Source organism: Brassica napus, chromosome A9, assembly GCF_020379485.1.
Source record: "Brassica napus cultivar Da-Ae chromosome A9, Da-Ae, whole genome shotgun sequence".
In the NCBI taxonomy this organism is placed as follows: Eukaryota; Viridiplantae; Streptophyta; class Magnoliopsida; order Brassicales; family Brassicaceae; genus Brassica; species Brassica napus.
In genome coordinates, this window is record NC_063442.1 from 39,962,398 (window position 1) to 39,977,228 (window position 14,831).

The 14,831-nt window shown below is 29.3% G+C and overlaps 2 protein-coding genes across 2 annotated transcripts; both read right to left on the minus strand.

Moving 5' to 3' along the window:
- Nucleotides 1–2,296: 2,296 nt before the first annotated feature.
- LOC106365233 (auxin-responsive protein SAUR50-like) lies at nucleotides 2,297–3,154 on the minus strand. The gene has a single exon (XM_013804681.3). It carries the CDS (start codon nucleotides 2,973–2,975, stop codon nucleotides 2,661–2,663), a length of 315 nt encoding a protein of 104 aa, XP_013660135.1. The 5' UTR covers nucleotides 2,976–3,154; the 3' UTR covers nucleotides 2,297–2,660.
- Nucleotides 3,155–11,489: 8,335 nt separating this feature from the next.
- On the minus strand, nucleotides 11,490–13,429 carry LOC106368814 (ER lumen protein-retaining receptor erd-2.2). Its single transcript, XM_013808862.3, has 6 exons — nucleotides 13,039–13,429; nucleotides 12,552–12,751; nucleotides 12,257–12,397; nucleotides 12,095–12,175; nucleotides 11,892–12,016; nucleotides 11,490–11,821 (listed from the first exon to the last, which is right to left on the minus strand). Exons 1-6 carry the CDS (start codon nucleotides 13,259–13,261, stop codon nucleotides 11,773–11,775), a joined length of 819 nt encoding a protein of 272 aa, XP_013664316.1. The 5' UTR covers nucleotides 13,262–13,429; the 3' UTR covers nucleotides 11,490–11,772.
- Between the last annotated feature and the right edge of the window lie 1,402 nt (nucleotides 13,430–14,831).

The following is a 14,831-nucleotide window of genomic DNA, read 5'->3' on the forward strand; positions in this document are numbered from 1 at the left end:
TTTCTATAAATAATAAACTAATATAATGATGTGTCAAAGTATGATTGGTCGTTTTAAAATAATTATTTTGTCATATTATGATTAGTTGTTTTAAATTCTATGTGTTTTAAGTTATATTATTTAGTATTTTCAATAGCATAAAACCTAAACTTCAAAAAACCACGTGTTTTAAATTTATATGGTTCTAATTGTTTAAATATCTTGCATTTTAAGTTAATTATTATTTTGTATGATATTTCTTTTTAAGTTAATTATTTTAAAATCACGTGTTTTAAATATCTTGCATTTTAAGTTAATTATTGCATTTCGCAAGTTAAAAATCACGTGTTTTAAATATCTTGCATTTTAAGTTAATTATTATTTTTGTAAGATATTTTATTTTAATTTTTGAAAACATATTATATTAAGTTGAATCATATATGATTCTTTGCCTTTTGTAAGTTTACCATATTTAAATTGATTTATATTTTATTTTGAAATAAACGATTTTTGGTAATATTTACATTTTTAGAAATAGCAAACTAAAATGTTGATTTTTCATATTTCTATTGGTTGTTTAATTTCGGTTTTGATATAATTTTGAAGATATTAATATTTTCTATAAATAATAAACTAATATAATGATGTGTCAAAATACGATTGATCGTTTTAAACTCTACATGGACGCCTTCATTGGCTTATAACCTCAACTTTTATATAGTATAGATATGTATCAATAGAATGACTTGTATATATAAGTAAATTACACACACACATATATATATATATGTAACCAAATCGAATATTCAGGTTTTTTAAATAGTATCTATGATTTGATTTATTTTATGGATATTATTTTTTACTATTTACTTTTACCCGAAGTTTTATAGATATTCAAATTTTTCAGATCGAGTTAAAACAAGATCAAATTAAATTTAACGAATAAAATATCCGGTCCTAATTCCATCAGATCACATTTGTTCTTACCTGGCATATTATGAGGCTTTGAGCTTATGTTCACTTTCTCATAAGAGTGCCATTATTAGTTCTAGATTTCTGTATCTTGCGGGAAAAAAAAATTTCTGTGGAAATCTTATATGTAGATGAAAGGTTCGATTGGGACATAAACATTCAAATACAGTATCTATCAACTTACGTTACTAGCACTAATAACAACTTACATTGGAAGGTGTAAGTAGTCAGGTACCTTCAAAACAAACAATCGATACAAGAAAAAAGAAATAAAAGAAAATGCGACGTGTACGGAATGGGACGAAAACGAAAAATTATTTCCTTTATTTTTCATTTTAGCTGCTCCTCTCATTGTTGTTGACAAAAAAAAGCTACCGTCGCATCTGATTGACTCATATCTATCCTTCTCCTTTTATTACGGCTCTTCTTCTGTCCATTCCTTTTTCATTTCCATTTTATTTGGTAATATATATTACGGTAAAAGTCTCAAGACTCTCAACCAACAAAAAAAAGACTAAAAAACATATTAGAGAACGGTTGAATCAATAGTGCTATACAAAAACTCGTGACAGAACCAAAACAATCGAAGCTTGCGAAATTCATCAAATGCTAAAATCTAACCAAATAAATTGAATTTCATTAGATTTGATTAAAATTTAGACCTAATACAAATATCATTGCCACGATGCCAAAATATATATATATATATATATCATTGCCTGATTGGATGTATATTGTACATATCAACTCTAGTATACATGTCTTTGTCATGAGACGTTATAGATATTATTGGGACATATTAGATGCAGTTTATTCCAAGCCACCAAAATTTACATGTGAGCCAAAAAAAATATTCTTGAGAGATAGAGGAAAAAAAGTATGTGCATTCAGTAGACTGGTTGCTATCGCTACAACACTATTTGTGGCTACTAGGGCAAGGAAAAGAGGGGAGTTTTTTTAAGAACAAAAGAGGGAATTTCAGTGCATTGAATTTGTGTTTTTAATTTTTATACTAAATATGTCTACATAAGTCTTTAAAATGTACACATATATTGTTTTCAAAAACAAACATAGACATATATATTAATATATATATATATATAGATATAAAACACCAAGTAAACACTAGAAACAATGCTTTCTCACTAGAGACAATAATGTTAAAAATCGAGTTTGTCATTAATTGAATGGTCCCATATGTTATCACCTATTAGTTTCTGTTTAAGTTTGTAATAGATATAAATTTATGTGTATATTTCTGAAAAATAAAGTTTATCTAACAAAAATGTGATACAATAACTTTCTCTGCAATTGAACGGAGAAAACGATTTAAAAAAAGAGAGAATACATACAATACAGATTTAATCATTTGATCAAACATTTCCTTCGAGGTGGAAAGAGAATTGATCGATATTTTTATTACATTGAACAGATTATAAACCATAAATAATATGGATTAGTTCTTATTAGGCAAGCCATCATTTAAATTATTATAGCTTGCAAAAAAAAACTAATTAAAACCTATTGAACGATAAGACAAACTTAGGGGCTAGACTTTAAGAATTAACAAACTAAAACCCAGGTTTTACATATAATCCACGTAAAAAGGGTCATTCTAGTTTGGAAAAAAACCCTTTGAATACATTATTCATCCAAAGCCCAAAGGTAGCGAAAAACATTAATATATATATAGAGCGGCGCTCTTTTTCTCATCTGATCATGGATGTTAGAGAGCGGAACACAACTTCCTCACAAGGAATAGTGAGTCCCATGTCGTGCTTGAATCCGAACTCTTCCTCTGCCTGTTGAAGCAAGCTCTTGAACTTAGGATGAGTCAAGAAGGATATGGGTACAATGTAACGGCTCCGCTTTTCCCCTACGTAGACCACGAAATGACCCTTTGGTACGTCTACAGGCAGACCATCCTCGTCGTAGCATTGATTCTTGGCCAAGCTCGAACATCTCTTGAGGATTTGCTTCAGCATTGCGGTTTGTGTTAGCTTTGGAGATCTCTTTGCCACCATTGTTAGTTATAAGTTCTTGAGGAAGAAAGACGCTGGGGTTTAAATGACGGAGAGATGGTGAAAGAGTTATTTATGGCTGAGAATGAGGATGGGGATGTGGTTTCTTAATTACACAAATTGTCAAATTATTTATTATTCAAAAATATTAGACATATGGTCAATTTGGTTGGATTCGTCTAGTATTAGTAGTAGTGTTCGATAGAAACAATTTAGGGTAATGTCGTAAACTCAACCACTCCTGAATTCATTTTTATGAATGGATGCAAAGTTGCAAACATGTTTTAGACCATGTATGTGTGTTTTGTGGTAAGTTATCTGTTGTGGATTTACTGAAAAACTCTAATTTTGTCGTAAAATATTCAGAGTAAAATATTCAAAGTAAAATATTTTAAAAATAAAATTCAAATATTAGATATATTATTTTCGATATGGTGTAAAGAATACTGTCATACGTTAATTTTATAGGATTAATTAATGTGGTGCAGTCAGACGTAAATTCTCATAAGAAATAGAATTATTGGCTATAGATTAATATGTACTATTTTTCATAGATTATAATATCATATTTCATCACACATTAAAGAAAAAAATTTGATTATTCAAATAATAGATATATTGTCGAACAACCAAAAAGAAATTTGAAAAATAAAACTTAAGAGTGTGAATTAATCCATTAAATGTGTTTTTAGTTGACAAAGAAACCCCCTTTGAATGTGAATTAAATTTCAACAAACCCATTTATTATTAGAGTAAATGATATCATCCTAACTTTTAAAAATTCATAATTGTGTGTATATATTAAATCAACTACTTTTGGTCCCTCCACTCTTCTCTCTTCTATTTTTTCTTAAGTTATAAATATGAAAACTATCATTTGTAAAGTATATTTCATTATTAAGTAAGAATATGTGTATATTGTATGTACTAAAAGTACGAATTATGTACTTATTAGCTTTTATATCTTTTTGTTAAGTTATTAGCTCCTTATATTACTTGCACCTCTTTTGTTACGTGCATAGTTGAATGTCCAGAGCATGCAATTACATGAGCTAGATGGTAAAGGTAGTTTTTGTGCTCCGATGCAAACAAACTCTAAAACAATCTTCAATGTATTTGTTAATTTTAGCTCTAAAATAAATAAAAAAACTATATACTAGAGGTGAAGTTTACTCCAATATATTCTTTCTAAACTACCAATATCTAAATATATAGTAAAATATAAGAAATGTTATTTTTTACTTTATAAATAGAAAAAAAAATAGCAATCTCTATTTTAGTATATTAGAGGGGGAAAATGAAAGTGGGATAGAGTAGTTTCAAATGAAAGTGGGAAAGAGTAGTTTCGCCTCTGTTCTATTCTAGTCTAAGAAACATACCGTGACAAAATCAAAAACTAAACACAAAGATCCTCTTTAAATCTTGTCCAAGTCTGTGGCCATCATATATAGCTTTATGTTACTAACCATGTTAGTCGTCGTACTCATTTTAGAATATGTAACCGGAACCTTTGAATTGTAGTTATGGTAGTAGAAAGCAAACAAACACGCATTAGCATGTTACTTTCAGCCTTCAAACTTCTCACCTCAATTCAGTTCATGATTTTTTTACCATGACAACACATGTTCTGTAGAGCTAAACTACAATAGTCCAAGCCTCCAAGGCTTTGTCTTCAATTCTTCATCCAAAACCTTATAACCACACATTGGTATTTTTGGTAGAAAAATGTGGTTTCACTTTTTTGCCGGAAACTCAAACAATGTAAAGAGTCTTTTCCAACGAGAATTGAATTCTGAGTAGCATAGTGCCTATGAGACATTTTTTCACCACTGGACCAACAGCTCATTAGTTTTTTAGTGCTAAAAAAACAGTAAACTTTGTCGCTTTGTTCATAATTCATCATCTTTCCTTTCCTCTTGAATCATGTAATTAAGATTGTTTCCTCATTTAGATCTTTCGAATCAATAGAGGGAGAGAGAGAGAGAGACTTTTCTGTAGAACTCGTCCTTGTCATTAGGACAAAAGCTTGAATGCATGTTCTGTGAAGGAGATTTGTGACATATATGTTGAATTGAAAATGAAAAAAAATAAGAGTCGTTACTCGTTAGGACAATTGCCTTGAGAAAAGACTAAGACAAGTCTCTAATATAACCACATGAACTCCATGTTACTCTTGTCTTGCATCTTTCATCGAGCTGTCCTGTCTCTACAATATTTCCTTTTTCTGACACAAACTTTGAAAGAACAATAAACATAGTTGCTCTCAAACTTTTTTTGAATTGCCCCACCACATCTCATCTCCCAAAATTCATGTCTGCCTCTTTTATGGAAAATACATAATTAATCTTATTTTTCTCATGTTTTAAAAAAAAAATCTTTTTTTCTCCAATTACGTGAAAAAGATAAATCTAAACTCTAAGACCTGTCCTGTTTTCGTACGACTCTTTTCCATTTTAAAGATGAGAAAGGGGCATACCATGTCTATTCAATGGACATTTATATCTTTGATCCAGACATCTTATCCTCCAAAATTCATGTCTATTTATAATAGGGAGTAAGGACTCCCCAAATTTATTTTCTTCAACACGTGAAAGATAATCGACAGTTTTCTTTCTTTTCCAAAGCTCGGGAAAAAAACATAGCATATATGTTCATAAAAACTTTTAAGCTACAAACTGAACTATTCCTTCGAGTTTGTATAGATCCTGAATCTCAACTTTTAGAACTCTTCTTTCTGGTCGACAAAAAAAAGGGAACTATTCTTTCTTTTTTTGTGTGGGTTGAGGAAATTACTAAATGAATGTAATGTCTTTTCATCACATGGGTTACAGAAAATTAGCAAAGAACGTGGACCCTGTGTGGAGTCTGTAGACAAGAAACTGCAGATAGTAAGTTGCTATTGCAAGTTACAATCAGCTAATATGAGCATGTAATTGGATGATGATGATAAATAGCTGAACTGAAAATGACAACATGAACTAATCATTTAAAAAAAACAGAGTGGCACCTCGAGAGAATTATACGGTTCACATTATTTAGACATACTAAATTCCTTGCTTTTTTTTTTGTTTACATCAAACACACTAGAACTAGATTGTTAAATTTCTTGGAAAATATCATCTATGGAGAAGTAAAAGGATACCAATGAATTTACATGGAAAAGGTAACCTTCCATCGAATTAGAAACTATTGCAATCAAATCCGCACAATCTGAGCCAAGACGATTACAAGTCCAAGAAGCAAATATCTTACATTTCGTAACCCATACAAACGATAAATATATTCTCGACCTTTAAATCCTAAAGGCAGGATCTTATCGTCCGTGATCACAATATATCCACGGCCACTCCAAAAACCGGACCCGTGCCATAATCCATGAGCCTTCAAAATTACACTTAAGAGTGCTTGGCACTTACATGTGATGCTTGATTGGACACCGAAAAGTAATCAATGTGAATTGATGAATTCAATTAAGGAAATCTAAAAAAAAACTTCACTTTGGTATTTATTTTTTACTAGGTATTTTGCCGGTTATAGTTAGTACAGACATAAAGGTGTTACTAATATTTATTAATAAATGAATTATTCTTCAAAAATCAACAAAATACTGATATTTATTAATTCCATATATATTAATTAAAGATCTTTTAAAAAGTTATAACCTGAATTTTGTAAAAGTTAAAAAAAAAAACTTCATCTTATGTGGCACTTGTGTATGCCTTCTAAATCTTATTTCAAAGAATTCTAGAGCACTTTATATAAACTATAGTCTAAAAATTATACTCTCTAGCAAAATAATATTTCGCAGGCTATAGTTGGTCGCATATATCAAATCTTTATTGTTTCGCAGGCTTTCCTTAAATAAAACCTACAGAATTACCTAATGTGATTAAAATATACATATAGCAATTAATGATTTTAAACAAAAAAGATTTGATAACAATTTGTATACTTTTTATCACTTTCTAGTTCTCTATTATTAAAATAAATTACATAATTACATTAATCATATAATAAAAATTTAGATTTTTTTTGTATATGTTGTATTTTGAATTTTTTGAAACGAGTATAAATTACTAAAACTGTTAAAAGTCTCACATAAACTTTTATGATCAAAGTTTAATTTTTTTTTCTATAATAAGATACAATGATTATAAGACCATACGAAGAAATAATTTTATTTTAATAGGTTTTTATGTTTATATATACATATATATATATATATATATATATCGTTTAAATTAAATTATACATCGTATGAAAATGTATACTTATATTTTGATATTTGCATTGAACATATATTGAAAAGTTCATATTTTAATTTTGAAATATTCATTGTTTTTTAAATGATTACAAATTATTGAAATTATCCCACATTAAAAAAAATTCGTTGGTGTAAACTTTTTTTACACAAATATGCAAATAATCATAAAATCATATGAGTAAAAACTTCATTTAATCCATATTAAAACTGTAATATATATATGTTAATATCATTTAAATTTAATTATATATCATATACAATAGATAAGATTGATTGTTTTGATTTATTTACCTTAAAATGATTGTGAATAAATAAGAGTGTTAGTTTGATTTATGTGCATACGCCAGTTTATTACATAATTATTAACCTAAGTATGTATCTCTTTAATATTTATTCTGCAAAAGGTGCAGATCTTAACCTAAGTATGTATCTCTTTAATTATTTTAAATCATAAACATTTTCTAAATGAAGTAAGTGATTTTTGACCTAATTTGTTTTTAAAAATGGGACAAGCTCATCAGTAAACAAATTATGTAATTAACAAAAAGATAAAAAAAAAACTTGTTTAAAGACCAAAATATTAATTCAATCAAGAATATAAATTTATTTTTCCGTATAATATTTTTAAAATAATTTTTATATAAACTTATCATGAGCAATGCGCAGATCTTATCCTAGTAAATGTATTATTCTTCAAAAATCAACAAAATGGGCATGTATTTATAATTTAACATAAATATATTAGCATGCTTAATATGAAGATAAATTACATACTATACAATAATAGCATATGTAACTTAATTTACATATTATATATTATTAATAATTTATGTATAATACTAAAAAAAATTAATCATTCAGATAATGATTCAGTATACCAGAATATGGTAAATTTTATCTATCAATATTATATAATAATATTGATGTTAACATAATTTTGGTAGAATATTATTCATTCATTATTTTAATAATAAATCATCAAAACTAAATATTCATTAAGGGTAACAACGACATTAATTGGTGTATCGTTGTTTTGTAAAGCACTCGGATCAAAATTTTGATAATTTTAATTATATTCTGTTTAAATGATTTTAATTATTGAGAAGAAAACATAAATTTCACTTTGTTTCAAGTTATTTCCCTTAATATCAAGTTTAAGAAATCATACTACTGAATGGTCAGATACAAATAAAACTTTATCAACAAGCTAAATATTCTATTCTTTTTTTGATGAAATGTGAAATTTATTGATAAAAGTAAAAAATAGACATTTATAGAAGAATAAACCTAAAAAGAGGGTGAACGACCTATTTCCACCCCAAAAGTATCATATAGTAATGGTTCCACACAATCTTTCATCCTCGACCTAAATCCACATATTAGAAGTATTAAAACCTATTTTTCCCTAATCCAAAAGATCAAAACCCGTATCTCTGTAATGTATTAAGTATGAACTAAAATCCACACAATCCGATTTAGATTGGTTTACTATTCAAAAATTTGAAACTTAACCAATGGCTAACCTAATTGAATCGATACAATCTGATTTTAAAAATTTACCAAATTCTGATTGGGAAGTTGGGTCAGATTTGTATTTGGATCTCAGGTTGGGCCGGGTTTTAAATTCAGTCTAAAACATACTAACTTGGTATCAGTTTACGTTCAAACCATTTAAACAAAGTCAAACTTTCATTTATGGGTATATGAGTTTCGATCTTTCTGACTGGGGAGAAATAATTTTTAATTCTTATAATATGTGGAACTAGGTCGAAGTTGAAAGACTGTATGAAACTGCTACTATATGATACTTATGGTGTGAAAATAAATCGTTTACCAGAAAAAAAAGAAGTTATGCAGAAGCAGGTCCGGCCTAGTAAAATAAATAATTGGTGCCCCCACAGAAGACCTTTGACACTAATGTGATACTGTTGATTTTTGATGCTTTTAAATTATTAATGTACTAGGTGACGGATGACAATATTATACAAAAAAATACATGTTATGTTTATAATGTTATAATTATTGAATAATAATTAAAATTTTTAAAATTTTAGCATTTAATAGTTTGATAATCAAAAATTTTAGTATATATTTTTAGAAGATATTAAACAGTATTTAAATCTAAAATTCGCAGATAAACTAATTTTTATTTTAGCACTGAAAAAAAAATCTAAAATATCAACTATTGAAATTGTAAGATTTCACTTATGAACGTATATGTAACAAAAAATCACTTAAATAAATTATATTTAATATATAAATAATATGTTATAATTTTATATGATTTATTTTGTTAAAACATAATAACCATAAGTCGCTTAAATTAATTATATATTAATAGATAAGATAATAAGTGTGAAATAATTCTATATGATTTATAAATCATTATAAATATACATTTATAAAATTATAATTAGATCTAGAAGCATTTACCATTTTGCATCTAAACTAGATGTGCTCAAGATTTATATAAATAGATTTGATAAAAAGTCTCATAAATGATTTGGAAACTCTAATAAAATGATTTTGTAGGCCAGAGTTAAAAATGTTTTTAAATAGTTTCAAAATCTTTATAAATAATTTATAAATCTCGTGTGGTTTTAAAAAACATAAAATTTCTAATAATGCCTTGTATACACATCTAAATCTTTATATAAGAATATACAACCATTATATATTTTTTCTATAATTATACAATTAGTTACCATAAATTATTATTTATAATATTACTCATGCGTTTTGGTAACTTGTATTAATTGGTTATAGAGTTTCCTTTTATTTTTAGATTTGATTAAAATAAATTTTTAATAAAAATTATCAACCAATCAAATTATAACAATTTCTTGAAACTTCACCTATGAACGACACGCTAGCACAGCATAAGTCACTAAAATGACTTCTCAATTAATATATAGAGAGATTTGGCGCATAAAGCCCTAGCTTCACATGCTTTAGCTCAGGGTCGGTCCCGTACAAAAAAAGATGCGATTTTACTTTCTTAATATTATGTTGAATGGAATTTGAACACTGTCATAAAGATTATTATGATTTAGATTAAACCGTTCCCACACTGCCACACACTCTAACTGATTAACTGTAGAACCTATATTGCACCAGTTCATTCCCTATGTAGCTACTGACAAAAGGAAAAATCCAATCCCTATATTTTGTGATCAAGTAATTCATTTGAGAGTCCATGGCGCAGCCTCAAGCTTCAAGTTGACGTTCGCTGAATCCCCCAACATCGACTTGCTTCTTTGTGTTTCACTTATTCAAGCAAATAACCGAAAACAAGGGAGATGAGAACTTCAAAGCTCTGACTAATTTTCAATAAAAGGTGGTCCTCTGTACAAGACGACTTATCTCTTTAAATACACGTTTGAAGAAAGAAAACCTTAATATCTATTACACAATCCTAATAGTATTAGTAAAACCCCATACCATAAATAAAAGCCCAACTAATAATTAAAAGTAGTCTTCCGCCTTGCCTAGTGACAAAACGTGAAAGCAGAGGCGGACGTAGAGGATGTGTTGGATCAGCCCCCTAGAAGAAGATTCGCCTCTGAATCTTGATCGTCGTTATCACCATAAAACTTGGAAAGAAACTTCACATTCAACACGTTGGCCGCCTTAATATGATCAGGTAGCTCGAGGCGATAGACGTTGTCATTTATGCGTTCCAATACCTTAACGTGTCCAATCTTTCGCAACTGTAGCTTGTTATATTATGTGCAGGAAGAATATCTTTGTCAGTACTACCCTACCCAAACCAAATCACCTAGCGAGAATAGCACTTCCGGATGATGACAAGTACCCCCACTCGCTTTATGGGTATTGCCTGGATGGTGTTTCATGGATGAGGTTTGATTGTGATTCATTCTTCGCTAATCTTGTTATTAATGAGGGTTTTCATTCTCGTTTTAAAATTTCCAGTCTTTGTAAGTTTTGGTTCTTGCTATGATTTTAGCTTCCATGGCTTCCTCTTTATCCAATAATAACAAAATCAAGTCTAAACTCAATCACCACCTGCTCTGGCACCTCCTCTCCAAAATCTCTCAACTTTTAAATTAGATTTCGAGGGAAAGTTTATGTAAGTTTCGAGAGAGGAAAAAGAGAAGTAATGGTAGAGATTAATTGGTCGACCTCTAATTGGTTTTAAGTTTAGTTGAGGATATATTGAGTTTTTCTTACTCATACCAAAGTGTGCAAGAAGTTGAAAGTGCGTGTCTAATTGAACTTTTAAAATATGTGTATGATCAAAATTTAAATTTTTCCAAACTTAATGATGCAGAATAGATAATTCTGCGGTAACTTATCAGATATATAGTTGACAAAATATGTATATATTGTATAAAAAGTATGTGGAACACTAAGCACCAATCTTGTGAAAAAATCCATGTCAGTAATATCCAAGAGGGACTGTCCATGATGAACCCCAAATTTTCTCATTGCGCAAACTTAGCCTGCTCAGCTGAGAGATCCAATGCCTTCTGAGTAGCAAACGTGTCATCAAAGGTATCTTATTGTTTTTTTTTTTTACACAACTCCAGAGGGGAGCCGGAGAACAAGCTGGCCTCCGAAAACACTGCACAAGAAATATCAAAACAAAATGACTCAAATAGGCTTTGCAGATGATGCAAAACGGAGGAGACTACCTTTTAACGTAGTAGTAACAGAAGTCTGCCAAGATGAATGTTTGCACGACTTCTGAGATTAAGAACATCGATGGCCATAGTCCGTATCCCAGTGCTACTAGCAGGTGTCCCCGGGTGTCCACTAACTGTTATGCGACAGAATAAAAAAAACACAAGTCAACTTTTACTCTCTCTCTCTCTATCTTTCAAAGTTCAGAACTTACCTGTAAGACCCAGTGCGCACAGCTAAGGAATCTCGCTACTCCTAGTGCAAAAACATAGTGAGCCGTGAAGGGTTCCACAATCTGAATGATCCAAAACATATGCAGGACTACTTACAATTGTGTTTTTACTTCTCAACTTGATCTTCATAAAAATTGACATACCTTGGTGTTCTGCATCACTCTCAGCTGTGGCAGTACTGAAACAGCTTCCAGGTAGACACAGAATGCCCAGGATATTCTATTCAATATATTATGTGAAGTTGATGGATGGATCAACACAGCTAACACAGCACAGGGCACAAGCTGTAAAAGAAAAAAAATATTTTTAATGTGACTTTTTTTAAAGGCAATATATATATATATATATAATCAAACCTGAGTAGCCAGCAAGGAACCAAAGAAGGAAGATAAAACATTGTTAACGATGCTGAAAAGAATACCATATAGACACACTTACGACATAATAAAGAGGAAGGGTGTCTTTGTCCACCATGTAACTAGCTTTTAACTTAAAACGGATCATAAAAATAACCCATAGTGTCGCAGCCAAAGTAGCCAAGTCAAGAATGGTATGTATGTCGTATTCCATAACCAAGCTGCAGTAAAGCCTCACAGCTAGAAATGTAGCTGTTAGCTCCTGTGATTTCAATGATAATCCTGCAAAAAGAAGGAGACACAACAAACAAAGCTCAATAATTACTAATCCTAAACCATAATTAAACGATTCATCCTAATCTGTAATGAGGATATGCTGATCCAACTAAATTAGCAATTACAAACTCCTGCTATGTTTTTTTTATTATATTCACACGGAGATTAAAATTATCAGGCTGAAGTAAAACAAGTGTATCCTAAGAACCGACAAAGTTATTTGAATCTCAACTTCAAAGCCGTGAACTGGAGTTGGTAATATAATAAAAAAGAAACAAGTCAAAGCAAAGTACCAGCACAAGTCTTTTCCTTGGTGAGTTTATAGATAAGAAGAGAGATTCCAATGGAATGAACAGATTCGGCTGCGACGAAAAGATTGTCGTGATCGTGAACGATGAACTTCAGCAGAACAAGAGCCGTTATGCCCGACGCAACTGCAAGGAAAACTTTTACCTTTGGAGGCTGTCTCCTCACCCATGTCGACACGGCGTGGATCGGAGACTTGGTCGTCCTCATGCTCGATAGTCGATTCCTTCTTCTTGTTCTTCTTCTTCTTTCGGTAGCTTTCTGGGTAAAGTGACGCAGGAAGTCTTAACAAAGTGACACACGAAAATGATAGTCAGGCTTGGATGGGCTGAGTCACCCAATTAAAAACCCCATAGGCCACTAAACTACTCTAATCACCTATGGTTTGACAATATTTTTTTTGTCATTCAAAAAAAGAAAATATAAAATATATAAAAATGTCATCAGAATTATATTTGATTACTATTTTGATTTATTATTAGGGCAAATCTCCAAAATAGCACATTTCTAAGTTTATATCACAAAAATAGCACTCAAAAACTAAAATGACCAAAATAGCATTTTATCTTTTGAAAAATTTAAATTTTTTTATTTTTTAAAATTTGAAATCTTATCCCAAAACCTCACTTCTCAACTCTAAACCCTAAAACCTAAACTCTAAACCCTAAACCCTAAATTCTAAACTCTATACCCCACCCCTTGAGTGCTATTTTTGTGACTTTTGGCTTTGAGTGCTAGTTTGGGAACAAAAACTTGATTTAGTGCTATTTTGATCTTTTTCTCTTATTATTAGTATAATAATTTATTTGTATTTATATTATAATTATTTCTATGACATATCTATCTTTTTTTTTTTTTTTTTTTTTTTGACAGCAAACATTTACAGACATATCTATCTTATTAAAATAAAATAAGTTTTCTGTTATGTTAATTACGAGAAATGTCATTGGTTTTAAAGTTTGGTGAACAAAATCATGGATCATTACATATCAATATTCTTTTGTATTTTCCGTGGACCGCTTCATATTTGTACTAAGTTCATAACACATTAATTATTATTCATTGATTTTATACATAAGGAATAATAAAATAACACATATGTCTACAATCTTCATTTCTCGTGGGTATTTATTTTATATGTATTGATATATAATGTCATACAATGAAACGAATTATATTGATGTTTTATTCAATTTTTTCAGTTTATTCCATTACCCATATAAAATATTTTATAAATACAAGATGATTTAAACAAACATATCAATTTATTTCTGTTATAAAATTCAAAACAAACTTTGATCAATGAGTGATGGAAAAAAAACATTGGGTCTAACTGGTGACCAAAGAATGAAAGAGAATAATGCATTTTTTGTTATTTCTAATTGTTTTTACCATTTATAAGAAATATTTTTTTCCTTTTCGTTCATTCTCATTCATTTTATTCTATAAAAATATATAACAAATTTGTTCCTCACTAAAATTGATAAGGAATAATTTTACTTTTCATTCTTATAATTTGATTCCTCTGCATTTTTTTTTCTAGTCATTTATAATATTCATTTTTTATATAACTGAATCCACCTAGGACAAAAATAGTTAAAATGAATAATATATATATATATATATGTAAACATAAGTTATGTGTAAGACGTAAAATACATAGATTATATAAAAAAAAAATAGTAACTAAAAATAATTCCATCAAAACCTAGTTATGGCACAAAAATTCTTGATTTACCAGATTTTATTTGGACTTTTTCTATATAGGCAAAAATAGCTT

Bases quoted from the DNA above. Each gene is read 5' to 3' on its own strand.
- LOC106365233 (XM_013804681.3), bottom strand. From the start codon at position 2,975: ATGGTGGCAAAGAGATCTCCAAAGCTAACACAAACCGCAATGCTGAAG.
- LOC106368814 (XM_013808862.3), bottom strand. From the start codon at position 13,261: ATGAGGACGACCAAGTCTCCGATCCACGCCGTGTCGACATGGGTGAGG. The intron at 12,176-12,256 runs GTATGTCAATTT...TGGATCATTCAG, and splicing joins GAGTGATGCAGAACACCAAG to ATTGTGGAACCCTTCACGGC. The intron at 12,017-12,094 runs GTAAGTTCTGAA...GTCGCATAACAG, and splicing joins GTGCGCACTGGGTCTTACAG to TTAGTGGACACCCGGGGACA.